The sequence below is a fragment of the Oryzias latipes genome, chromosome 6 (genome assembly GCF_002234675.1).
Source record: "Oryzias latipes chromosome 6, ASM223467v1".
Classification (NCBI taxonomy): domain Eukaryota; kingdom Metazoa; phylum Chordata; class Actinopteri; order Beloniformes; family Adrianichthyidae; genus Oryzias; species Oryzias latipes.
Window position 1 is genome coordinate 28,118,685 of NC_019864.2, and position 26,038 is coordinate 28,144,722.

General features: G+C 42.4%; 1 protein-coding gene across 1 annotated transcript; it reads right to left on the minus strand.

The window, feature by feature from the left end:
• Positions 1-82: 82 nt before the first annotated feature.
• LOC101173701 (engulfment and cell motility protein 3) lies at positions 83-25,783 on the minus strand. Its single transcript, XM_004069834.4, has 21 exons — positions 25,521-25,783; positions 20,768-20,866; positions 19,005-19,045; positions 18,830-18,902; positions 17,274-17,324; positions 15,379-15,548; positions 15,181-15,280; positions 14,941-15,092; positions 14,765-14,843; positions 12,817-12,867; positions 12,602-12,724; positions 12,383-12,502; positions 12,193-12,297; positions 8,294-8,402; positions 8,074-8,210; positions 3,178-3,341; positions 2,849-2,961; positions 2,670-2,774; positions 1,270-1,349; positions 1,107-1,187; positions 83-1,025 (listed from the first exon to the last, which is right to left on the minus strand). Exons 2-21 carry the CDS (start codon positions 20,843-20,845, stop codon positions 813-815), a joined length of 2,145 nt encoding a protein of 714 aa, XP_004069882.1. The 5' UTR covers positions 20,846-20,866; positions 25,521-25,783; the 3' UTR covers positions 83-812.
• Positions 25,784-26,038: the final 255 nt, after the last annotated feature.

Consider the following 26,038-nt stretch of genomic DNA (forward strand, 5'->3'; position numbering starts at 1 on the left):
CCGCTCTGCAGTGAAAACTCAAACAGCACAATAAATAATAATTTGTCTGAACTGTATGTTCAGACAAACACGCAGCATCGTCTGCAGCTTCAATCAAACGGTTTATTTGTGCCGTGATTCCAAGAGTACCAACACAGCAGAAGTCCGAGGGTTGGAAAAGAATGACAGACGGTTGATACGACCCCCACCCCCCCACCAAGTATCAACCAAACCCTTTGCACTGCAGGGTTTTTCGTCAGTTCATGAGCTCAGCGACTGCAGCCCTCGTCGTCGCGCGTACCGAGCATCAACAGCGTCACATTGACGTTCAGCCAGGACCAAACCCACAACACTGTGGGCGATTATAGATCTACACACGTGGAAAGCATCAAGATTTAAATATGTGATTGAGAAAACAAACAGAACTGCTGCACAGTCTTCATTAAGAAACTTTGTACCATATGACCAGAAACTTCTTGTTGGAATTAATATCATCATAAAAAGCTGAAAGATTAGTCTCATTTAAAAAAAAGCTCAGATACAAATAAACCTCTTATAAAACATTATAAAACACTATAAAAGTACCATATTTCACTGTGCCAAGTAATGAGGATTACTGTCGTTTTTTAACCGTGACGTCGAGAGGACGTTAAAATCCACTAGAGAAACAACCTACTGTGAAAATTCAGTCAGCAGGGGGCGTTAAACTCTCCCCCCCCCCAGGCAAAATAAACTGTTTATCCGAGTTACATCAAGTAAGTGCATGAGTGCACGTCAGGGCACATGAACACACACATTATTTACACGTGCACGCATCGCCGGGCTCTGCCGCCCTACTGCTCCGTCTGGCTGAAGTCGTAGCAGAAGTTGTAGTTGCTGGGAGGTTTGGGAACGACGGGGGCGCTGTCGGGAATGGGAATGTTCTCCAGGTCCAGGAGGCGGAGCTTTATCTCCATCGACAGGAGGATCTCCAGCTCGCTGCGCATGGCCTCGCTGCTCATCTCCCGACCCAGGAGGACACTCAGTCCGTCCGTCCACAGGCAGAACTGACCATAAAGAGGGGGATTCACATACAAACTAAATACATAAATGTTAAAAGCCCATGAGCTAAAGGAGCAGGAACTCACATCGGTCCTGGAGGGAGCGATGAAGTTTAAGCTGTACTCCTCTACATCATATATGATGGTGAAAGCCAGATCCAGCACCTCCTACACCAGAGAAAAGGCGGCTTTTCATTTCCCAAAAGTACAGGAAGACAGGAGGAACACAGAAGATGAGAGCTGGGCTGACCTTGTTCTGCTTGCCTTTGTTCTCCTTCATGTGCGGGCAGTCTTTCCCGATCAGTAAGCCTTTAATATCTGCGACAGGAACTGGAGGAAAAAAATCAGAGATTTCAGTCAAATCTGTAACGGCTCCGCTTGAAATGTGGGAGGAGGAGGAGAAGTAAACATGTTTTTGATTTCATAGAGAACCGTTTCAGCCTTCATGTGGATTTTAATAGGTTTACAGATCCGTGAGCTCAAGAAAGTTCAATGTGAAACTCGCTATAAAATATACAGTAAAGAAAGAGCTTCAGTGCTTCTTTAATCATCTATTTGAAATCAGAAAACATCCATCAGAAATTCCTCAGAGCTAAAACGTTTTCTGGCTGATTCATGACATTTTCATTTGAAATGGCAAAAAAAAAAAAAAAAAAGCTGGTTATGATGGAAATATTTCATCATTTATAGCCGACCCTGATCTCAAACACCCACTTCAAGGAAAATCGCGTTTTGGGTGTTTTTGACACGTTCTTGTGGCATTTTTTTCTAAAGAAGGAGTATATATATTTAAAAAAAAACAAAAACGAGAAATTGCATTTCTAAATATTTATTCATCCAAATTTTTGAATCAGGAACAGATTGAAGAAAAGCTCATTTGTTACGTGGAAAACACGCACAAGCTCCCTGTTCTGAGCTCTTGACAAAACACCAACAGTCCCGCCCACAACTTTCTGATGAATACTTGCTGCTCTGCAGAAACTATGTCCTAGAAAGAAAAAAAAATGGCTATTTGCCAATGGATTTGAACGAATACGAACATTTTACAGACTATTTTTGAATCCACTGTGTTCTGATGGTGAAAACCTGGATGGTTTATTTACCGTACATAGATTGTTTTAAACAACAAATTGTTCAAATGCAATGCATTGTGGTCTATATTTGCAGATGTTGTGAGAATCAAAGCACACAAGCTTTTTGCAGAGACTTCTAGATTATGAAATTGTAGACCAAAGTGACTAAATTCAGACACCAGCAAAGTCTGTATACCAGCTGGTTCCTGATTGGCTGGTCAAGATAGTCATCATCATCATCATCATCATGAGAGCTGGAAAACAGGAAGGGCAGTTGCTCTTTTGGACCAGAGTGGATCAGAGTGATTTTTAAAATAAAAATGTAAAACATGATCTGATTATCTTCTTCCAGAACCTTTGATGTTTATTCTCAGCCGTATCCTTTCATTAAAAGCCTCCCTGCATGTCAGTTTTAAGTTAAGTGATGGTGAATTTCTCCTGAATGTGGTGGTGAAGTCGCCGTTTAGCAGCTCTCTCCTAAGATTGCGTGCAGACTGACGTTGTTGCTGATGTCATTTTCTGTTTACGTGTGTCAACTCCAGAGTATTCCCTCCCTCCCTTTACGGTTTACACTCACTCTTCTCCTGCAGCGTTTCGATCGGTGGGTTTTCGGCGTCCTCGTCCACGTCGCCGTAGTGAAGCATTTTGTGGTTTGGCGACAGGCGGCAAAACCACAGTTTATCTGCAGGGTGAATAAAACGGTCAGTGGGGGGGGGGCTACTGTGACCTGGGTATCGTAACGGCGTCCCGCCTCACCCTGTCGGCGGCGGCTGCTGATCTTTCTGAACATGGTTCCCTGGCAGAGTCGGTTGAGCCGCTGCTGGCGGATCAGCTCCAGCAGCTCCGGCTTCAGCCGCTCTTTGAGCTCGCTGGGAAGGAAAAACGAAGCGCGTTGAACCAAATCGCACATTTTTTTTCTTCTTTCTTTTCTTTGGTCGGAATAAACCCAAATAAAAAATGTGAAACATTAGACAAATTTGTAAAACCCAGAGGATAAATCTTAAGTGTTTGATGATAAACAGCAGACTGCTGCTCATTCTGTGGACTGCATAGGGGTGGAACGGATGCGGTTGAGCGAGTCTCACAGCACGGGCGGAGCCAGCGTCTCCTCCTGGTGCAGGCGCTCCGTCTGCCGCAGCTTCAGGATCTCGCTGTAGTTCAGAGCGTTCACTTTGTTCTTGAAGAACTCCAGCGAGGTGGGCTTGTTGGCCAGCGTCCTGGTGATCTGCTCCCTCACCACCTGCATCACCTGCAGGCAGAGAAAGGTCAACGCCACCGACAGCCAATCGCGCGCTGAAAACACAGCGTCAGCGGGACACAACTATGAAGGAGGAAAGTAAATCAAAGTTGTTGTCGTCAGTGCAGACGTCCTTCAACTGCTGTCATGGTCAGGAAGAGGCGTGAAAGCTCCCACAGCTTCACTGCAACTGACCATTTCTCTAAACTTCAGAAAAAGCTTCTGCTTGAAGCTCTAACTCTTCTTTTTTATTCGTTTACTCGTTATTTTGTTCATTTTTAAACACAATTTCGAGTTTATGGTTACAGAAGATCTCTCTTAAGGCACCACGTTCACACTCACATCCATGAAAGACGGCAGGAAATGATCACAAAGATCAATTAAGTCCAAAGATTCATTTTCTGGTGAAGATTCTTTGTTTTTGTTTTTTCGCCGTAGGGTTTATTATTTGTTGCGGTAGAAACATAAAAAGCTGAAATGGGAGAAGAACTGACACCAATCTGCACATGTTAAACCATTGACTGTACAGGAGAACTGGACTGAAAGACCCCTCCCTCCTGGCGTTCCAAACAGGAAGTGGTTCAAAGAAGCCAAAATCCCGTAGACTTCTATAAAGAAATAAACAGCTGTTGCTCTGATCCGCTGATTCTTGATCTGATGCCCTTTTTCTAACAAGCTTTTGCTAATTCTAATATTTTTATGATATTTTTTCTGTAGTTCAAGTTATAAAACGGCCAAAACGTTTAACAGATTCTCCTGAGCCCGCTTTCAACAAGCTCCCTCCTGATTGGTGAGAGTGGTTGCCATGGATACCTCGACTCCGACCGATCACTCTGGCTCCACTATGGTGGTTTCCGTATCACAATAAGTGGGGACTGAATTGATTTCATTTGGTTGCAGCTGGATGATGTCACACTCGCTCAGTCCAGGTTTCAGATAAAATCAATGGTTAAAACGGACTTTTCAAAGTTTAATTTTCTGAATTTTCTCTCATTTATTGCAGAATTTGTGGTTTAAAACCTGGTCTGAACACAAAAGCAAAAGAGCATCGATTCATCTATTCACCCATTATTGAACCAATCAGTTGTTTCTTTAAATTTTCTTAACCCCTCATTTTCACCCTTCACTTTTCCTCTATGACTCGTACTCATTTTTATATTGTTTATACTCGCATATGCCCCCCCCCCCCCCCTCCCACCTTCAACGGTTTTAGTGTAAAGTTCTTGTTCAGCGTCATCTTCTTCAACCGCAAAATGTTACTTTTCACAAGTTGCTATAAGAATCAACTCCCCTAAAATGTATGGACAGAAGGGGCATTTTGTCAAAGAGGGCACTTTAAAATCCATTGTCTGTAAGGGAAAGAAAATCCATACATAAATCTATAGAACAACCCAATTCCACTTTGTCAGGATCTGCTGACCCAGATCCTTCCTGCAGCATCAAATCGGACTGATTGTGAACAATCAGTGACTAAAGCACGAGCCGCTGAGTAACTGCTGCCGTTATCTCTGCAAAAATGACTCACAAACTCAACTGTCCATGGTGTTCTTGGTAAAGAAGACAGACAGATAGACGCTGGGAAACAGAGCGCTCTGTTGTCCAGGAGCCGGCGAGGACGTGAAGCAAGCGGACAGAGACGTCTGCTGTGGACAGAGCCACTCTCTAAACTGTCTTTGGACAGCTGCTTCCCACTGGTCCTTCCTAATGCTGATGTTACTCCGAAGAACTGTCAACCTGCAGCCCTGCTTTCAAAAAAACAACAACAACCTTACCTCCATTTCTCCTTTAGAGCCTGGCGTTTAGACAAACTCCTAAAATCTGTCGGGCAAGAAAAACTGATTCCCATGGATCACCTACGGGACAGGAGAGGCATTCGGGTGTTTTGTAAACAGACACTCCGATACTCCCCCCCAACATGCCCCGCCCCCGTGCCATTTATCTGCACTGTCCAATGGGAGCCCTGACTGGCAGCTGTCTGGGTCCCCTGAAACCCGGCAGCATGTGTGTGATTACCGTTTCCATGGGGGGGGGGCTCAGATCCGTAGAACATCAAAGCTTACAGACACATAAACAAATACTTTCCATTGTGACAAAGTCACATTTCTTGTTTAGATTGGCTGACCGCTCTGCCACCGGTCCGGCCGCTCTCATTGTTTTCAGAGGTTTTATTTTCCCCTCTGTTGTTGGGAAATAACTGCTGATGTTTTTCTCGTTTCCTTCTGCCTCTCACCACTCGTCCCTTTGTCCACCTAATGCCCCTTTGTCCTCGCCCCCGAGCACCCTGGGTAGCTGGAGGTGGGCAGAAACAACTACTGCCCTGCTCCGGGTCGTGTTTTACGACTTTAAGGATTTTTAAAAAAAAGCGGGTTGGGACAAAAGTTTGGCCACGCCTCCTTTTCAGGACAGTCGGATTCACAAGGTTTTCCCAGACACACGGCGACACCGAGGATTTGTCCGGAGCCATCAGCGTGTCACAAAGCAGCTGTGATGTGACTGAGGGGGAGGTCAGAGGTCGCTCACGTTGGAATCGGACTGGATCGTAAAGATTCAGGCAAACGCACCGATCAAACCTCTTCTGCAAGCGAGCTGGGATAATTCAGCTCAACTGCTAAATCTCAACTGCAAATCAAATCTGTAGAAACAATGAAGTGAAGCTGTAAATCAAATATAACTGAGCAGCCATCAGGCTGTAGTTCGATGTCCCTGCTCCTCGTTCCTACAGAACTGAGAGCTGCCCACCTAGCTTTTGTTTGGCCCATTTTCTCGTGATAGCGACATCTACTATCTTGTATAACAGACCAAGTCCCGAGTGACACACAGTCCCTCCAGCCTGCAGTTCTCACGCCTCCTTCTGGAACCATGTAGACGGCCTGCTTCCCTCAACTGATCAAAAGCTGTGTTTCCATTGATTAGGAAATCGTGCCAATCTTGATTTGCGATAGTAAATTCACCTGATGCAAACACGTCAATTTTGAAAAACACTCGCATTTATAATGCATTCAATATGCCTGGAAAACCTCTTCCTGCAAGGGCATTTTGCGCTTGCAGGAGGAGGTTTTCCAGGCATATTGAAAATGACAGATTTTGCAAAACTTAGATGTAATAAACCCTTTTTTTTCTCAAATTAAATGAGTCACATGACCAGCAACCTGATACCACACTGCATACCACTGTGACTTCATCCGTAGCCCCTCCCACGTGTAAGGAGCTCACCGCTCCACGGCCTGAAGAAGGCGCCGACGTCTCCTTTGATAGATGATGATGAGCACTAGTGCCGTGGCAGAAATCTGAATGTATCTGCTGTCAATCAAAGTGTTGTTTACATCCGTCGCCGTGTTTTTGAATGACTTATCACCTGAGTTGGTTTGTGTTTCTTTGTATAATTACAATTGAATGGAAACAGTGTGTTTGCAAAATTGTGTTTTTTTCCACATTCCCAGAATTTGGATAAAGTTTTGCACATATGTGTAACGGAAACGCAACTACTGATCTATTGATCCGTTTATCTGATGTTTGACATTTTCTCTGACTAAATGTTTGTTCTACCTCAGATTACAGAAAAACGAAAAAAAGTATGTCACGTCAAATCAAAATGCGTTATCTGGCCTTATCACGAAGAATAACTTGTTTTGATAGTAAAAGTCGTTATCACTAGAACTAAAACACTTTCCGGTTTTAGAAGTTTGTCTTCAGATCAAAAAAAGAAAGAAACTGTTCTAAAAATGTTTTAAAAGTTGAATTTCTATAAAACTTGTGTTCATAAAATCCTTTTTTTATTTATGTTTTATTGTTACAGAATAATAAAAATAAAGGCACCAGCTTCGCTCTCTTGCTATGAAAATATGGATCTGTGTTTAAAATGACTTATGTGGGTGGAAAAAGCACAACCAAGGATAAAAACATGACGCACCAACCTTTTAGTTGTGAAATTAAAGCTTCAATCGACAAGCCACAAGCTCATTGCATCATTCTGATGCATTCATTTGCAGACATCTACGTCTCCATTCCCCTCGTCTGCGCTGGTATCCGGCTCAAAACTGTACGCCTGGATAGCTCTGATACCGCTCCCCATTTTTTGTTGCACCGCTAATATTTGGTTGGGGTTGTGAAGGGCTGCAAGCTAGCAGGAGAGCGCGTAAACTGATGGGTGACAGGAAATGGGGGCGGGGTTGCTCTGTGCCAACAGTTCCGACCACAACTCAGAGGTGAATTTCTATTGAACTCCTGCCGCCGTGCAGAAACTAGGTCCTAGAAAACGACACAAATATTTGGGTTTTGACTAAAAATGGCCTAATCTTTACTAAAAGACCACTGGAAAACATTGAAAATAGATCAAAAAATTACGAGATTTGGACTTTGAAGTCAGATCAATTTTTAAAATGCATTTGCAGAAGCCACTGAATCCCTTTTGGGGGGCTGCTGGAGCCAGCCCAGCCCCTGAACAGGTTGCTAGTCTGTGTCAGGGCCACACACATCAACACCTAGGGGCAATTTAGAGATGCCATTTAACCTATGAAGCATGTTTTGGAACTGTGGGAGGAGGCAAAAACCACAAACACGAGGTTAACGCGCAGAAAAGTCTCAGCCGGGATTTGAAACCTTCTCACTGTGAGGCGAGAGCAATAACCACTACACCTGATGTCTCGTATTCACATAAATTTAACAAAACTCCTAAATATTTCAACAATCACCATGAACGGGGTTGAATCTCGGTGAACAGGACGCCTGAACTGCAAGACTGCACCTTATCAAAGTCCTCCTGTGTGGCTCTCATCTCCTTCCAGGTCTTGTTGAGCAGCTGAATACAGACACAGAAAAGCTCCTCCAACAGCTTGTCCTGGTTGAAGAAGATTGTGTGATAGTCAGATCCCGTCTCTGATGCTGTTCCAACAGAAAAAACAAACATAGACGTTGGCGTTTCCTCTGTGCAGCATCGGCGTTGATGGTGACGCAGGCCAGCTCACCGGGTTCTCCGATACGGAGGATTTCACACAGGATGTGCGTGAGCTGGATGCTGCTCCGGGCAAACGGACACTCGTGTTTGTCTTCTCTGCTGCTGTTCTCCAGGACGAACTGTTCAAAACACGAGGACGCTTTGTTTTAGCGGCTCAAACGGCACGGGGGGGGTTAATGCTAAACATGTTTTCCATTGCATGTTTCCATGTCAACCCATCTTCCTTCATGATGGATCTGCATCTGGCATCTACCATTTACAAAAACAACAAAAAAGATGTCCGCCCTTTACATTGGATCTATTTCACACAGAATATAAACATCCACGGTACAACAAACCTGGTTAAAAAATAACAGATTTTACCAATTGTAACAAGACTTCATCATGTAAGAACATCAGCAAAACAGGAAAAAAAACTCACCTTAAGTTGAATAAGGTAATATTTTTGAGATCTAATGACTTGACATTAGAAAATGGAGCTAAAATAAAGAATCAGAGCGCGTAAAATGTTTGTCGTTTCTGAGATTTACTGTAGATACTGAAATGTTCCTCCTGTGCCTTTTATTAAATGTAGTTTGTTTTATAGACATTAAAGTACATTCCTGCTCTTTGTTAGCACATTTTCTCCCGCAGGCTTGATTCTAAACGTAACCAGATCAAAGCAGTTTAGGATGAATCTAATGAGAGACTGTGATGTAAAACGTGCTTTTCTGATTTGCAGGTCTAATTTTAACAATTCTTCCTTTTTAAGAGCGTGTTTGTGCCAACAGCATTCACTGCAGGAGAGCAGGCGTGTTCAGTTATTGGCTGAATAAAAAGGACATTTTTTCAAGTTTGCATTTGTGTCGTTTCATCAAAACCAGGGGCTCTCAAAGTTTTTGTAGCGGAGGGCCAAATTAAAAACTCGACATTAGACTGGGGGCCAATTTTGGTGAAAAAAAATGGATAAACAGAAAAAGTTGTTTTTAATAACTTTAATGACTTAGTGTCATTTGTAAAGTCACACCGTAGCTAGCTTCTGTCACAGCTTCACTGCATTTAGCCATTTTTGTTAACATCTGCTGTGCAGAATAGTCTCCTTGTAGCTCTTGGAGCTTATTGTTTCGCTCCTCGCTGGTAAATTTGTCATAGTTTTTATGATTTGTAACATAAATTTACATTGTCTACTTTGAATATTGCATTTACCTGCTTGCAAATCAGGCAAATGACTTTATCCAGCCCACGAGGTACGACAAAGTAAGCATCTGTCAACTTAGCTTAAAAGCGCCTTTTCTTCTCGCCAAGACAATGTTTTTCCTCAAAGGAACCTGCTCTGGCTTTCTTTTATGGAGGGCCACAAAAAATCTTCCCGCGGGCCGCCATTGGCCCCCGGGCCGCACTTTGAGATCCCCTGATCTAAACTCTTAAAAATAAAAGAAATAAAAAAGCAAAAAATGAAATTCTTCAAAGTCATCATCTTTCTTTTTAAACAATAATTCTGCAGCCTAAATTCTAATGTCATTCATTTTTCATGTCAAAGTTATTTTTCGTGTGTAATTTTATTAAGACAGCGGAGTCTGCTTTTGTCATTCCGCAGATTGTTCAAAAAGTGTCGACTTGGAACCAAAAATATGTCACTTTTCACCGTTTATCGCTAAAGAGAAGCTTTTGAGAATAGAGACTGTCAGTCGGTGTTGTTTGGGGACTACTCTGCACCAACGGCCACAGGAGATTTTGGAAACAGAGGCTTCAAATAAACATGAAATGCGGCTTTTTAATACATATAGGTTCTGGGATTTTTGTTAAAAAGGGTCATAAAACATAATTTAAAAACACCACTGAGAAAAAAAATGTTTTAAGGGGCCTTCAACCATTTTAAGTTTCCCCTTTGGTCTGAAAAATACAGTGTTGGGCAAAATTGTTGGTACCCCTCAGTTAAAGAAAGAAAGTCCACAATGCTCACTGAAATGACTTGAAACGTTCAAAAGTAACAATAAATTAAAATTTATTGAAAATTAAATAATGAAAATCAGCCATTACTTTTGAGTTGTTGATTAACAGAATTATTTAAAAAAAACTATTGAAATAGGGCTGGACAAAAATGATGGTACCCATAACTTAATATTTTGTTGCACAACCTTTTGAGGCAATAACTGCAATTAAATGGTTTCTGTATTTGTCAATGAGCCTTCTACACCTGTCCACAGGTATTTTGGCCCCCTCCTCATGAGCAAACTGCTCCAGTTGTCTCAGGTTTGACGGGTGTCTTCTCCAAATGGCATGTTTCAGCTCCTTCCATAGATGTTCAATGGGATTCAGATCTGGGCTCATAGAAGGCCCCTTCAGAATAGTCCAACGCTTTTCTCTGAGCCATTCTTGGTGTTTTTTGGCTGTGTGTTTTGGATCGTTGTCCTGTTGGAAGACCCATGACCTGCGACTGAGACCAAGCTTTCTGACACTAGGCAGCACATTTCTACCCAGAATGCCTTGATCATCTTGAGATTTCATTTGACCTTGTACAACTTCAAGACACCCTGTTCCAGATGCAGCAGAGCAGCCCCAAAACAGAACTGAGCCTCCTCCATGTTTCACAGTAGGGACAGTGTTCTTTTGGTTGGATGCTTCATTTTTGAGTCTACGAACATAAAGCTGATGTGCCAAACCAAAAAGCTCCAGTTTTGTCTCATCTGTCCAAAGGACATTTCCCCAGAAGCTTTGTGGCTTGTCAACATGCATTTTTGCATATTCCAGTCTGGCTTTTTATGATTCCCTTTCAACAGTGGTGTCCTCCTTGGTCGTCTCCCATGAAGTCCACTCTGGCTCAAACAACCACAAATGGTGCGATCTGATTCTGAATCTAGGAGTTCACCTTTAATGTCTTTGGAGGTTGTTCTGGGCTCTTTGGATACAGTTCCAACTATCCGTCCCCTCAATTTGTCACCAATGTTCTTCTTCCGGCCACATCCAGGGAGGTTGGCTACTGTCCCGTGGGTCTTAAACTTCTGAACAATATGTGCCACTGTCGTCACAGGAACTTCAAGCTGCTTAGAGATGGTTTTATAGCCTTTACCTTTACGATGTTTGTCTATAATTTTGTTTCTAATGTCCTGGGACAATTCTCTCCTCCGCTTTCTGTTGTTCATGTTCAGTGTGGTACACACCTTTTCACCAAACAGCAACGTGACTATTTGTCTCCCTTTAAATAGGCAGACTGACTGATTTTGGGTTTGAAAACAGCTGTGATGTCAATGAAAGGACATACCTGAGTTCATCATGACCCCCTGGGTAATTAGTTCTTAGTCTTTTACGGAGGTACCATCATTTTTGTCCAGCCCTATTTCATTAGTTTGTTTTTTAAAATAATTCTGTTAATCAACAACTCAAAAGTAATGGCTGATTTTCATTATTTAATTTTCAATAAATTTTAATTTATTGTTACTTTTGAACGTTTCTAGTCATTTCAGTGAGCATTGTGGACTTTCTTTCTTTAACTGAGGGGTACCAACAATTTTGTCCACCACTGTACATAAAAGGGTCACTTAATTATCTGATTTATTTTAGTGAGTCAGATTTACGGGTTTCTGTCTTAGATGCACCGTTAATGCTGTGTACAGTCTTTTACTGCTGACATGATACTTCCTACAACATTTGATGCATTGTGATGATCCAATGTGACACAGGCTGTGTTTTATTTTGAAAGGAAGTCATGTGAGTCACTGTCAAGTCATAAACCATTTCATATTTTCTATTTATGTTTTATGCATGCCAAAAATTCCTATAGAGAATAACAATAACATAAAAGCGAGGCAGTGTGCCATCTTTTAAGACTTTTTGGCTCCTATAGGGTCGTAGTCAGTGAGAAATCGACCTGAAAATCTCTTCAAGCGTTGAAGTTTGCAGACCCCTACTGTGTAGATAAATGTTGCTCACCCTCTTGAAGGCTTCAGTATATTGCGTGGCAAAGTAACACATGGTGTCCAAGGCTAAAAGACCAGGAGGTGTTCGGACCAAATCCTGACCGGGATTGCTGTTGTTCTGAAAGAGAAGAGAGAATAACTTCAGAAGAAACAGGGAAACTCGCAGCAACGCTGCAGGACAGACCGCAGCAGCTGACACTCACAGAAAAACCCAGTTTCTTAAATTCTTTTGCGCAGAGCGAACGTCTTCTCTCGTGACTCAGGTTCTCACTTTCTACGTCAAACGCAGAGTCCCGCAACTTGTGGAGGGCATCTCGCTGTTCCTGAAGGAGCACAGGAATGAGAGGACGGAAGGTTGATCTTTGAAAGCTTTGAAAAGTCATACTTGGGATAAAAAAAAGTGGAAAGCTCAGAAAGCTCACCTGGTTGTAAACGTCCAGAGGCGTTTTCATGCGAGACTCCAGCTGATTCAGGGTGACCGACTGGAGGACATAGAGGTAGTGGGCCATCTCATCTTGAACTGTGCCTGAACTGTGGATGATATCCTAAAACAAACAAAAAAACAAAATTGATTTTCACCTTTAGTTCTTGTTTCTAAATAAATAAAATGGACAAGATTTGTCTGCAATAAGCTCACCTTGCAAATGTATTGACGGAAACTCTTATCGTTCAGTAATTTCAGCATTTCCTAGGAAATCGGAGAGAATGCAGACGTTGAGATGTAGTTCACATATCTGACACAGGGGGGCAGTACAGAGCCAGTGCTTGAACAGAGGGGCAGGGAGTCTGATTGTGCGCCAAACTTTGACCTCTACATGGTACGTGCATCTCTGCTTTTACGACTTTTGTTGCCATGAATTTGCAGATAAGAAGGGTGTGTTTGTTGATGTAACGAAGAAGTGAGCGCGCTCACAAAAGCCAGAAACAAAGGAGTCTGGGAGAACGGAGATGGAGGAATGAAAGAAGCGACTGTTTCTGTGAAATGACAGACGCAGAGAGCCCCGACGGGCAGCAGAGAAGATCAGATGGACGGATAAAACCAGAGGGAATGTGTTTGCTTCTTCGGAACAAGAACATCTAAGATAGTAACTCGGCAACACATGATCCTGCTCTTTGGAAAAACGGTTCACATGATCCCTGCCTGCACAATGCAGCAGTTATTGACGTTGAAAACAAAAAAGTCAATAAGCAGGAAATAAATGTTGCCACCCTTGCTGAGTGTGAATCCTGCCATCAATTCCTAAACTTAGACATGTAATCATGCAGGGGGAAAAAAAGCATTAACCCACAGTGCAGATGAGGAAAACTAAAAACAAAACAAAAGTTTATTAAGCTATTTCTCATTAAAAAATTTCCTGTAAACTTAAAATGACTCATTCCAATGAAAATTGTGTTTTTGGTGTTTTTAAAATGTTCTTGAAGCATTTTTCTGATGTAATATAAAGAAAATTAAGCTTAAAATTGCATTTTTGAGTATTTTCTTTACTAAAATCCACAACTCAAAAGGTGGATTTCTAATGAACGACTGAACCAGAAAGTATGTCCAGGAAAACGACACAGATTTTTGGATTTCGGTTTAAAAAAACGGCTTTCTAAATAAATAGATCAAAAGGTGATTGGAGGTATTTCAGTAAAAAAATGCAAGGAACAGTGATATGATTTTTTTTTGTAATTCTCAATTTTTGTTTAAGAGAGAATAAAAAAAATGCACTGGACATACAAACCTGACAAACAAAGACAATAACTAATGTAAGCACATGAAAAAAAGGGGGAAAGAGAAAAAGTGTGTGTGTGTGTGGGGGGGGGGGGGGTTCATCCTATTACATACATGCAATCTTGAACTGACAATCATGCAATTAAACATATCTAGGGATCCAGTGGATATGGATATAGAAATATTCAACTTTACATTCATTATATGTATAATGGAGAAGTCAATAGCAATAACAATCATTGAACCAACAGTAGAATTAAAAATCCTATTGTCATTACTACAAAAAATATTAAGGGTAGTTATTTTTCTGTGCAGTGTGGTCTTCGTCCTGATTGGCTGCTGACCATCTCAATGAGTCTCCTCTGCGCCGTGTCTGCTGTACAGAATGCGTTCAGTTTGCCAAATCTACATAAATCTCAATGAGATCTTTAGGTTTCATTCTATGAAATTGGAATTCTTTTTCTATGAAGGTTTGAACTTTCAGAGTTTAAACAAGTGAAAAAATGTTCATGTTTGTCTGAGAAAATTGTAGAAATTGTGTAATAAATAAAGATGACGGCGTTGAGGCTGAATACTCGATACTCCTCGATACTCCTGGGTGTGGATTAAAAAGTGATCATGTACACCTAATAAAGACGTTCCGGTCATACGGCTTTAATGTTCTGTATCACTGCACTGGTGAACTTCCTCTTTGAACGGATGCTTCATTAAACCAATCCTGACGACCAGCATATTTAATCGCCTTTCTTTGCTGCTGCAGCTGAGGTCGGTGCCGGCTCAGCTCCACACCCAGCAACCAATCAGAATCGAGTATTCACCCGGCCAATGGTAAGAGTGGCAGCAAAGAGAAACAACACTAGCAAGCAGACACCTGTCTGTCCGAATCTCCGGCTGTTTGCAGCAGAGCCATGAGGAGGGCCATGGCTTTGGTCTGGATCTGCTGATTCGTCCTGAAACAGACAAAACCATCAGCTCTTCCAATCTCGTTAAAACAAAGATCCATAGTTTGGTCATTGAATTCCAACTGCAGATTTATAATCAACGTACACATGCAGGTGATCAATGAGCCTCTTGGTGGTAATTTCCTGTTTGACCAGAAGAAAGAGACTATAGCTGCTCAGCACCATGCTCTCCAGGATGTCCAGGGACACCTGCTGAATCGAAGCATCGAAGGGGGCGGAGTTGACGAAGCTGGCGATCTGAAAGCGGACAACGAAGGAGGGAAAATGCATAAGACAATAACAGAGTTGTGTTTTCAAAAACATGTGATGACGGCGGGAAATATACCTTTTTGATGAAAACCGAAGAGAGATTCTCCCATGAAACGATGCCGTGATCCATCAGCGCCATGAACGCCGTCAGCGTGTGAGTCATGATCACATTGCTCCTGAAGGACACGCAGAGCCAGGTTTTCAGTTCACTCACACGGATGACTACGGAAAAGTTCTTGAATGGTGAATTCCTCTTGACAGAAAGAATACGTACTCCTTTGAGTCCTCTACTATTTTAACCAATAACAGGTGTCCGTCTCTGCTGATGAACTCTTGAGCAAAGGTCACATCCTTGGAAATGCCCGCCAGTTCCTTCAGTGAATCACAGCGCACGCCCGACTCCGTGCTCTGGATCCCTTTGAACAGGTCTTCTGCACAGCGACCCTGAGCATCGCCATGGGTGAGAGAGGCAGAGTCAGCGGTGGCAAAACTGTAGCGTTACATGGACACATTTGAAACCCTTTTTAGTTACAACCATTGACTGTATGTGAGAACTGGACTGTGTTCCAAACTGGAAGTACCTGCAGGCTCCAAGAAACCAAAATCCCATAGACTTCTATAGAAAAAATAAACAGATGTCACTCAGTCACTATCTGTCAGAATAACTATTTTTGCTTTGATACCTTTTTTTTAACATGTTCTTTTCAACATGCCTCAATAAAAGTAGGTGGGGCCTATTGGCCCCCACGTCCAACATTCAAAACGTTCTCTTTACAAGCTCATTCTTGATCGGCGAGAGTGGCTGCCATGGAAACGTCGACTCGGACCAATTGCTGCTCACTGGCGTCGTCTGGATCCAAAATGGCGGTGTAAAAAACCGGCGACTGAATTTATTTTAATTGGTTGAAGCCAGGAGTAAACCTTATTCTATATGGGTGACGTCACACTTGCTCAGTCCAGTTCTCTTATACACTCAATGGCCACAATCACAAAAGGGGGCGGGCCAAGACTCAGCCCTTTTTATCCCCAAAACGTATATTTATAAGACTCCTTTTGCACCTACTCCTCTAAAAGAAAACTTTATGGACCCCCGCCTTACTCCTCAATTCCTACAGTTTATGTATGGCAGCTTTGCAAAAGGGTAAAAAATTATGAATTGTTCGGAAAAATATTTGATGACTACATCTTAATATAAAAATAACTCTTTTTCATTTTAAAGTCACTCAGTCCTAAGTTTTGCTTCTAATCAACATATTTCTACCCAGAATTTATTTCACATTTTCTATATTCCGTCACAATATTGCACCAGGAAAATAGGTCAAAGTTGAAACTCGAACGATGTTTTTTAAGCAAAAGTACTGCATTTATAGAATGTCGTACCTACAGCAGTAGGATTGGATATGTCAGAACAAAATACCATCAATATTTACAAGAACTTCACAACCATTAACATTGAGGAAAAACAAAAAAAAGAGTATTTTGTCTTGATTCATCTTTTGTTACATAATGAGAAAGGGTCAGTAACTTAAAGTAAGTTAATTTTGTGATGGTGTTTTAGCTGTATATTCATTTAAAAACTTGTTGACATTTGACGGACCAGAGAGAAAGTCTGGGTTTATTCTGACCTTACTTGGTTTTTATTCAACAAACTCAACCCTATAAACGTCAGCCGCTGCGACGCCAAAAACATGACCGAACAACCAGCTGTGCGGTCATAACCGTGTGCAGCAGTTCTTGGATCAGCTGCGTGCTTTTCCCGCTTACGCACGCGCTCATGTTTCATCCACAGACTTGCTTTTGTCGCCCCACCTGTCATCTCACCGGCAACAGTTTCAAAAACACAGAGGGATCATTACAGCGTCTTCATTTCACTCTGGCAAACTTAGTTTGTCTTTCCTATTGTGCGCATTGATTAAAATCGCCCGTTCATGCAGGCTGATGCAGAAAAGTGGCAGTTTTTTTTATAAGCTATGGGTGGGCGGAGTCACAGTAACAGCGCCGAGTGCCGACCCCTGAACTAGAATGTTAGTCTTAGGCCTCCACTGCCGTTTCTGTCTCTGCTGCAGGCAGAATTGTAAATGAAAGAATAACACACTGTGTGAGGAGCTGAAACAGAAGGAATGTGAATGCAGAAGGCGGGCCGGACCGGCCTGTGGGCTGCAGACTCACCGGAGTCTTGGTCAGGCGCAGAATGCAGCCGTTCTTGATGTCCAGGCGGTTCTGCGACAGACACCAAGATGAAGATGCTTCAACGGACACGTTAAAAGGTCACGCTCATCAGAGAGAACACGCAGGAAACGCTGCCTGATGCACAGTCTTGAGTTGACGCTATTAAAATTGCTAATAGATTCTGCCGCTGTCAATGATCATTTTTTGAATTTAAACTAACACTGTTCTAGGTCAAATGTTAAGACAGAGATAAAAAAAAACACTTTTTTTTTTAAGTTTCTATATAAAATGTGCAAAAAACCTAATTCAGATACATCTCCAGACTGAAAGAGTTGGGAGCGTTTCATGGTTCTGTTCTGCACACGCTCACAGCAAATGAGCTCATGAAGACGCTGCTCGTCACCTCAAACATCTGCACTTCATTACGAGCTCGCTTCAAAGCCGGAATTTAATAACCTTCCAGCATCTTTAGTTCTGCACAGGCAGAATTACCAGGAGTTTTCCCTGAAACGCACGACAGTTCATGAAATACAGGCTCATGTGTTTCTGCAAAGGTTGTGTAATGACTTCTGCAGTTGGGGAGGGGGGGCAGTGACCTTTACCAAAAGGTCACACATGAAAATGAACAAAGCTCCAGCAGGTTTTTCAGCTCCCTGTTGTTTTCTGCATTTTCCACATGTGTCTCTGTGTGATTTCCTCTCTGATGGGTTTGGAGTGCGGGGACGAAACCCCGGACAGGAAGTTGACAGAGCGGTGAGTCACCGCGGCGCTGCTGCACCGCCGGGTCTGAAACACCCACGTCATGTCAAAAACACCCCCAGAATCGGACTCAGGCTAGCGTTTTAAGACTCGCTCTGATAAAAGTTGTGTTTTCAAAATGTTCTTATGCAATTCTTCTGAAAAAATTACATTTTGAGTATTTTCTTTTAATAATGTCAGTTTGAAAAGAACATATTTGTAGAAAATACGCTGAGTGTAAAAAATGGAAAGTAAAAAGGGGGGGCCCGGGCACTACCACTGCCTCCAAAAGCGAGGCAGCAGTGGTGGCCACCCCCATCGGACACGTATGCGGGTTAGCAAATTGAGGAAATACGTCCGCGGAGCGACCCAGAATATAACCGCCACACAGGCCCCCCAATACCAGAGAGCAGCAGGGGGGCACAGGAAGCCCTCCAGAATAGCCCTCCCGCCGCACCAGGGGGCCTAGCCCAGAGCCTCCAGACAAGCAGCCCACCACCACCCGGGAGTCCCGAGCATCAACCCACCCCAACCCCATGCAGGAACTAGGACCGCCCCAACCGGACCACTCAAACGGGACCCGCCCCAATGGGACCGCCCTAACGGGACCCGCCCCAATGCTCCAGGCAACCACCCGTCCGCCCCGCGGGAAATCCAGTAGAGGCGAATTTTCTTCTTCTGCCGCTCTGTAGAAACTATGTCCTAGAAACCTCTTCTTGGATTTTGGCTAAAAACATCATAATTATTATTAAAAGTTCTGAAATAGATCAAAAGATGATCGGAGTAGGAAGCAGACTCAGCAAAAAGCTTTGACTGACCGATTCGGTGATGTAGGTCTGAACTCCGTCCGTGTACTGCAGGGCGTAGTTCTCGGGCCCCGGAAGAGTCCAGCTGCAAACGCACGAACGCACTCATGTAAAAACCTCCACAGCAGAACAGACTCAAGGATGAAACATTAACCAGAATGAGGAAGATGACCTTTCTCTGACTTACCAAGTACAGACCTCTTTAATGACAGCAGACAGAGGCTTTTTCTGCGGGGACACAACACCGTTAGACAAACCTCTGACATAAAAAACCCACCAGCATCTCCGCGGCTGTGTCACGGAGCTGCACAGATGCTTCAGTAATGACAGGCCGGGATCCCCACAGCTATTCCAGTTGGCTGTGACTCTCACTCCCACAGACGGGGACATGTTGGAGTTAGCCGACGGTCTCTGAACAATGCTGCTCTCCTCGCCAAGACCCCAAACTGCATGTCAAGGAAAAGCCAGAGAGCCCCCATGTCTGGCCCTCAGCTATCCTGCTATTAGCGGTCCGTCCTGCGGTCGCGCACTCACAATGTGTTCAGGTTCTGCGGTACACCCCTGTAATTAGCCGTGACCAAGAGGGTCAACCCGGTGGCAATGTTTTGACCGCTAGGATGTTGGGTTTTTTTCTCAACAAAACACATTCCTGTGTTGGTGACGCTGCTGTGCTCACCTCAGCGTTTTGGGAGGGAGTTGGAGCCGTGTGAGTAAAGCGATACACACACACGCCCACCCTGATCATACAGCTCACGTCAAGCGTCTTGCACAAGGAAGTACAACTTCCTCAAAGTTTCAGGGAAACGCATGGAAAACTTCCCCACAATTGCATCTGGTTAAAGATTTTTAAAAAAGAATAAGCTTGGCGTAAACTCGAACATAAAACATGTTTGCTGCACTTTAGAGTTCCAACATGAAAAACAGGAACACTCCAGCGTGAAGTATTTACTCGAATACGGCATCCTGAAGTTTATCTTTGCACTAAAGCTTATATTTATCAGATGTTCGACTGTTCCTTAGCAACAGTGATCCAGTGAATGTTTTTGTTTGTATCTCAACAGTGGGTTTCAGTTTATTCAACACTTTTGATGCTTTGTTTTTGGTTTTCCTCGTCTTTTTAGGATTTTCTATAAGTTCAGTAAATAGTTTTCTGATTTCAGGTGCCACAAATGCATTTGGACATGCAAAACATATAACTATATTTCAGCAACTTGCTGATATATTTTAAAATACATTGCAATATATGGATGGACATTGCTGTGCAAACAAAGGTTATCTTATAATTAATTGCATCTTTGTTGAAATCGTTTTCTGTTCGTTAGGCAGGAACTGCAAATCATTTTCCAACCTACATTTCTTCTGAGAAAAAGATGGACTGACCATATATGGCTATGTTATTTATATAACTTAAACGCTGTTGACTGTAGTACTAAATAAATATTTACATCACCAGAAAAAGGATAAATTTATTTGAGTCATAGCTATTTATTTGTAACAGATAACATCATCCAAGTCTGGATTTTTATACTTTATGTTATGGTATATCCCATAAATATATCTATAATGTCTCTTTCAATGTATGAATTGTCTTTTATAATATGGGATATAATTATTTGGAATTTAATGACTCTTAACTCTTAACAAAAAGAATTAAAAGCCGTTTTCAGCTCCGATTCTGCCGCTGCAGGTTTTTTTCTATATATTTTTCCCATCAGCCTCGGGATTGTGCCCCAAAAACATTTTTGCTTCGGTACCAACAACGTTTTTAAAGATTAAGGCAAGAAAAAATGCAGCAGCAGCAGCTTCACGCTGCGGTTTGGTCTTCTGCTGAGGCCGGATCTGAGAGGAAAGCCACACAGAGTCTGCTGGAGGTGTGAACAGCAGGAGTGTTTTTGGAAAGTGAGAGCAGAAAACATCTCCATGTTTGAGAGCGAGCGTCAGCCGAGTTACCTGGTCCAGTTGTATGAGCTGGGGGAAGACCCCAGTCATCTGGATGGCAATCCTCACTATGTCCTTCTGCTGCGGCATGGCGCCCACACCCTCCCCTATCTGACGACAAAACACAAAAACCGCAAACATTGTGAGCAGAAGGAAGTGCGAGTCGGACCACAGCGCCGTGGCATGTCAAGATACATTTTTTAAGTTTGCACAGTAAGGACTCAGATGCTCCCATATGGACTTCAGAGATAGCGCTGACCAGGCGGCGTCCGGCCTCTTTGAGGTGCGTCAGGATCTATCCCTTTAGAGGGAACATTTGATGCACCAAAGGGAACGTGGAGTCGTCTGCGTCTTCCTCCAGCGCTCACACTGACAGCCGCTCACACATTCCCAGAGGATACAGAAGAAGCTGTTGTCCCTACGCCCCCCTCCATCCGTCCCTCCGTTTCAGCACAAATGGATCCAAACCCGCCATTCTTCAGTCTGCATTTATCAGCTGGAGTTGATGAAGGTCGAGGCCGGTGCCAGCCTGCGTCAACCTCCACCTCCCGGACAGGAAACGGACGGCGGCGCCGCCACTTCCATCCCAACAAAGACACGCTTTGATCGACTCACAGACAGATTCACTGTTCATACAAGAAGAACTTCTGATCAAACTGTAGAGAAAAAAATAAACCAGCAGGTTTGACGAAACAAACAAACTTCTCTCCAAGTTTTCCTTCGTAATCTTGAAGGGATTGACTGGAATGTGGCTCATTCTGAGCGGCTTAATGGACGTCCAAAGGCATGTGCTGCCGGAGCGACAACGCCGACCACCTGTGGGGCTTAAACTGTGTGAGCCGCATGACGGCCGTGAAACCGAGTCCACGTCTTCATCTGCTAGACTCATTCCTATTAGCTGGAGCTGGAAAATCTACAACGTCTGGGATTGTTATATTAAATCATTATTAACGCAAGGAAACGACAGGAAAGACTTGTCAGTGTAGCCACTTTAGACGGTTATAAATCTTCATAAGACGTGAATAAAGTTCCCATTTTAATGTAAAAATTACAAATGTAATTTTAATTACCTTTTTTTTTAAAGGAATTTTCCATTTTAATAACAACACAAAAGATTTGTAGGATCCTCACTTGTGATTTAAAGTTGGTTTATTTACACATTTAAAAAAAAATTACATTCTTGTACAACAGGGTTAATCAAATTATAGGAAATAAAATGATGTGATGGTCTGTGACAAAAACCTGTCTGGGTTATTCCAAACACCAGTAAGAAAGAAAAGTTTTGAATTTAAACTAAACAAAAGTCAACAATTTAATCATCAGGATCAAACAGTCCAATGAATTTTTGCTTCATAAACCTTTTTTTTCAACCTATTTTTTATATAAATATGAATCTACACGCATAATTATGCATTGTTCAACGAAACTGACTGAAGACGAAGTTCAATGTTTCCTTCCAAGTCTTTTTTTTTTTTTTTTTGCTTAATGCTGTTGAGTTTTCACAAATTAACAATTTTGTGCCTTGATACCCCCAAAGAAAATTGGACGTGTGTTTTATAAATAAAGGGAAGATGAAAAATCTGGTCTTTTCTGGCGTTATGAGAGTGAACTCGATCTTCATTATTGAAATGTTTTTTTTTCTAAACTTGTCCAACAGCAGAGCAGATCAGAGCTGAAGGCCCTTTGTGTTGGACAGATGTTACTGTTACAACGGGGGTTTATGGATCTTCAGACAAACAGAGAGTATATTTGTATAAACCCCTTTTGTATTTGAGGCTAAGCTTTATTTATGATCATTATTTTTGTATGCATTCCTGTTGGACCAGACGGAAGAAAAGTAAAGAGAAAGAAATACAGTGGGATCTTAAAGATGTGGGATTAGAGTTTGGAAAGGGGGGGGGGGGGGCAGTTGATAATACAAGGTCAAACATAAGAGTGTCATAAGTAATTTCTAGGAGCAACCACCCTCCTGCGCTCCGGAGCCCCACAACAGGGGCGGAGGCCGGGCAGCAGGCGGAACGGGGAGCTCGTGCAAAGTCGGAGCCCCCGCCCCACCCCAAGGCGCCCCGGGCCAACACCCAAATGCCCCCGAACTGCTCAAGACCTACACCAGCGCCCAGGCGAGAGGCAGGCCGGTACAACCCATGGTCAGCCCGCACTGCACAACCCGCCCCCTAGCCCTACCGAAATAATCCTTTTACTTTGAGGAATCATAACAGAAAAATGTGCGTTTGAAAATTGTTTAAATCATGAATGTATGAAGTTTGTAATTTAGAGAAAAAAGGGGCAAAACCAGAGAAAGTAGATAAACAAACAAAGGCCTTTTGCAAAAGTAACATTTAAAAATAGTTTATAATAATGGATTCTCTAGTAATAAAGAATATAAACAGGGAATTAATTATATTACCTTTTTTTCCCAAAATAAAAGTTGTTTTTTTTAAAAACATGGCACACAGAAAATCATCCATAAAACATTATAAATTTTTTAAACAGACTTGAGCTGGAGTCAAATGTGATGAGGCTAAGCAATAAGTAAAAATAAATTCAGTGACATGCTGTACCGTATATACTGAAAATGAAATACTCCTTTATTACGGTAAGCTTGATCTTTAAGACTAAAGGAACCCCCTTGATGTCCATTGTAAAACGCCGTTTGTCCTCCTTCATGAACATTATGTACTGCCAGCGCACATTTCAGCACATGTGAATAAGAGCCAGCAGTAAACAGCCAGCTTAGACGCGTATGAATGAAGTGTTTAAACTAAAAGGGACGTCTATTTGGGATTCGAACGGTGCTTGTAGGTCGGGGTTTCCGCACTGAGACAGTATAGTAGCACTTGAAGTCAGGAGAAGCTTTGGGTTTGCAGCTGCCTCTGCTGGCTCATTAGTGCTTGTCTGGACATGCTTCACGTCTTGTGAAACACCTGATGGATCACAGCTTGTGATGGAATTTCACAAACGCTTTAAGCTGCTGCTGAACGCCTCCGTCCACCTCTTTACCTCGGGATATTGTTTGTTTCGTTTCATGAATAGTTATGCTATTATTTAACCTGACACAAAAAAGGGATGACAGGAACGCAAACAATGCACAGACGCACTCCGATCGCCGTTTGGTCTATTTTCAAAGCGGTGGTGGTCTTTTCGTTATTATTGTGTCGTATTTAACCCCAATCAATGTGTTGTTTTCTGTAGTTTCTGCAGAGCGGCAGGAGTTCATTAGAAATTTGTCTCTCGGTTCTGGGCGGGACTGAGATCTATCTGTTCACTCACTCTCCTGCTAGCTTACAGCCCCTCACAACTCCAACATAACATTACTGCTCCCCCCCCCCAAAAAAAAAGGCGAGCCATATTGGAGCTATCCAGTTCTGATCCAGATTCCAGCTGGGACGTGGAAAACAAAGACGTACTCAGATCTTTTAGTCTGCAAATGGATGTATCAGAACGCAGCAGGGAAATATGATCTTTTTTCAAACGGCATTTTTTCTTTGGTCTGCTTCTAGTTCACGATTTGGATGAAGAAACAAATACTCAAAAATGTGTCATTTTGAGCTTAATTTTCTTTTAAATGTGTCCTCAATCGTCAATCGAAGGGCCACAGCAACATGTGGAAAACACTATTTTTATATCGGAGTGGGTCTGTGATGCTTAAAACACCAACAACAAACCTGTTTCTGCTTTTTAAGCTTAATTACTTGGTTGTTGTTGTTTTTTTATAACCCATAAGAATGATATTTCTGCTTCTAAACACATTTTTGGAGCCATGTATGCGTCACTGTGCTGGAATTAAGTAAAAGTTGAAGTGAGACTGCTTTGAAACAGAACTGATGAGTGAAGCACGACACTTTCAATACAACTAAACTAAACCAGTTGACCCAACAAAGCAACCGATTGAGCCTAAAGCCAAGATTTATGCAGCATTAAACATGCAATTAAAAAAAAAAAAGGCTCAACAGCTGGACTCCAGCGGGAAATGGGAGAGGAACCGATTTTGCAGTTGACAACATTTTAAACTGAAGTTGTTATTAAAGTTCGATGACAAACACCAAACGGATTAAATGAGCATTTTCCTCACAAATGGTGGATCCATCTGACACCATCCGAGGACAAAAACGCAGAACAAAAAGTCTTTTCTAAACTGCATGTTTAGAGATCCAGGAAGTCAAAGTGAAAATCATCATACATGCAGGCGCCACACACTTTTAAACCGCCATAAAGTCCAAATGAAAAGGCAGCAAATGGATCAACTTTGACTGGATCCAAGGGGATCAGCTTTGTTCAACCTCAAAAATAAAATCCCAGATTTAAAGCTTTAGTTGAGCTGCAAACAAATGTCAAACCCCCTCCCTGCAGTGGGTCTCTGCTGGGTGGGGGGGTCTGCCTGAAATTCCTGACCTGACAAAATCTCTGCAGCCCAGAAGACCTTTAGTTTCACACAGCCTGGACTCACAGATTCATTTGTTTTGGGGGACTTTTTAAGCGAGTAAGAGTCAACACCCCTCCCTCTGTCTTATCTCAGCGGTATTGTGGTGTGTAGACTATTTATTCCCACAAAATAAATCAGTTTCACATGCTGCTGCTGCTGCTTCTTTACTCAGGTCCCATGCTGCTATTTCAGTTTGTTACTAAAGTCAACTTTTGTGAGAAATATCTGCGATGCTAAACAAGCACCAAAGCTACAAAACATCACAAAGTAGCTTAGATCTCCATGATGGGTTGAAAAAAAAAGTGAGTCAACGAACTTCCCTTCTCTTTTTTTCCCACCTACCTGGTTTGAAAAGAGTCGAGGGCTACTGTCCGTTAGGAACCGCCGCAGTTACGACCAGAAACATTTGTAACGCTCCCTTTACTGTTCGCTTCAGCAAGAGGGGAACTTTTCCATAAACATGGTGTTTTGTAGAACCCTTTGAGAAAACGGAATAAATAAATAAAAAACGACTTTTTGACAATGATGAAGTAACCAAAGAAAAGTTCCGGGTTGACTGGACTCGTTCGGCTCAATTTTGTGAAGGTCTAAACGTCAATTTCCGGCTTTAGAATTCTGTTTCCGGTAAGAGGTTTCCATAATAAAATAAAAATAAAATGTTAATTCATTTGAAAGTTAAGACATAAAACGAGATAAATTATTGCCTAGTCTTTAACATTTTTAAATCATATTGATAAAACATAGAGAGTATTGTACATATTTTTAACGAAGGACTTCTCACAAAACGAGATACTGGGCTAAAAAGAAACACTGCAGTGGAACGGGGATTTTACTTTGAAATAGAAAACGAAAAGTTTAGA

Excerpts from the sequence above, each read along its gene's own strand:
- LOC101173701 (XM_004069834.4), bottom strand. The coding sequence starts at position 20,845 with ATGCCGCAGCAGAAGGACATAGTGAGGATTGCCATCCAGATGACTGGG. Across the intron at positions 15,093-15,180 it reads CTTCGGTTTTCATCAAAAAG|ATCGCCAGCTTCGTCAACTC; the intron begins GTATATTTCCCG and ends GTCCGCTTTCAG. Across the intron at positions 1,350-2,669 it reads CGAAACGCTGCAGGAGAAGA|TTCCTGTCGCAGATATTAAA; the intron begins GTGAGTGTAAAC and ends TTTTTCCTCCAG.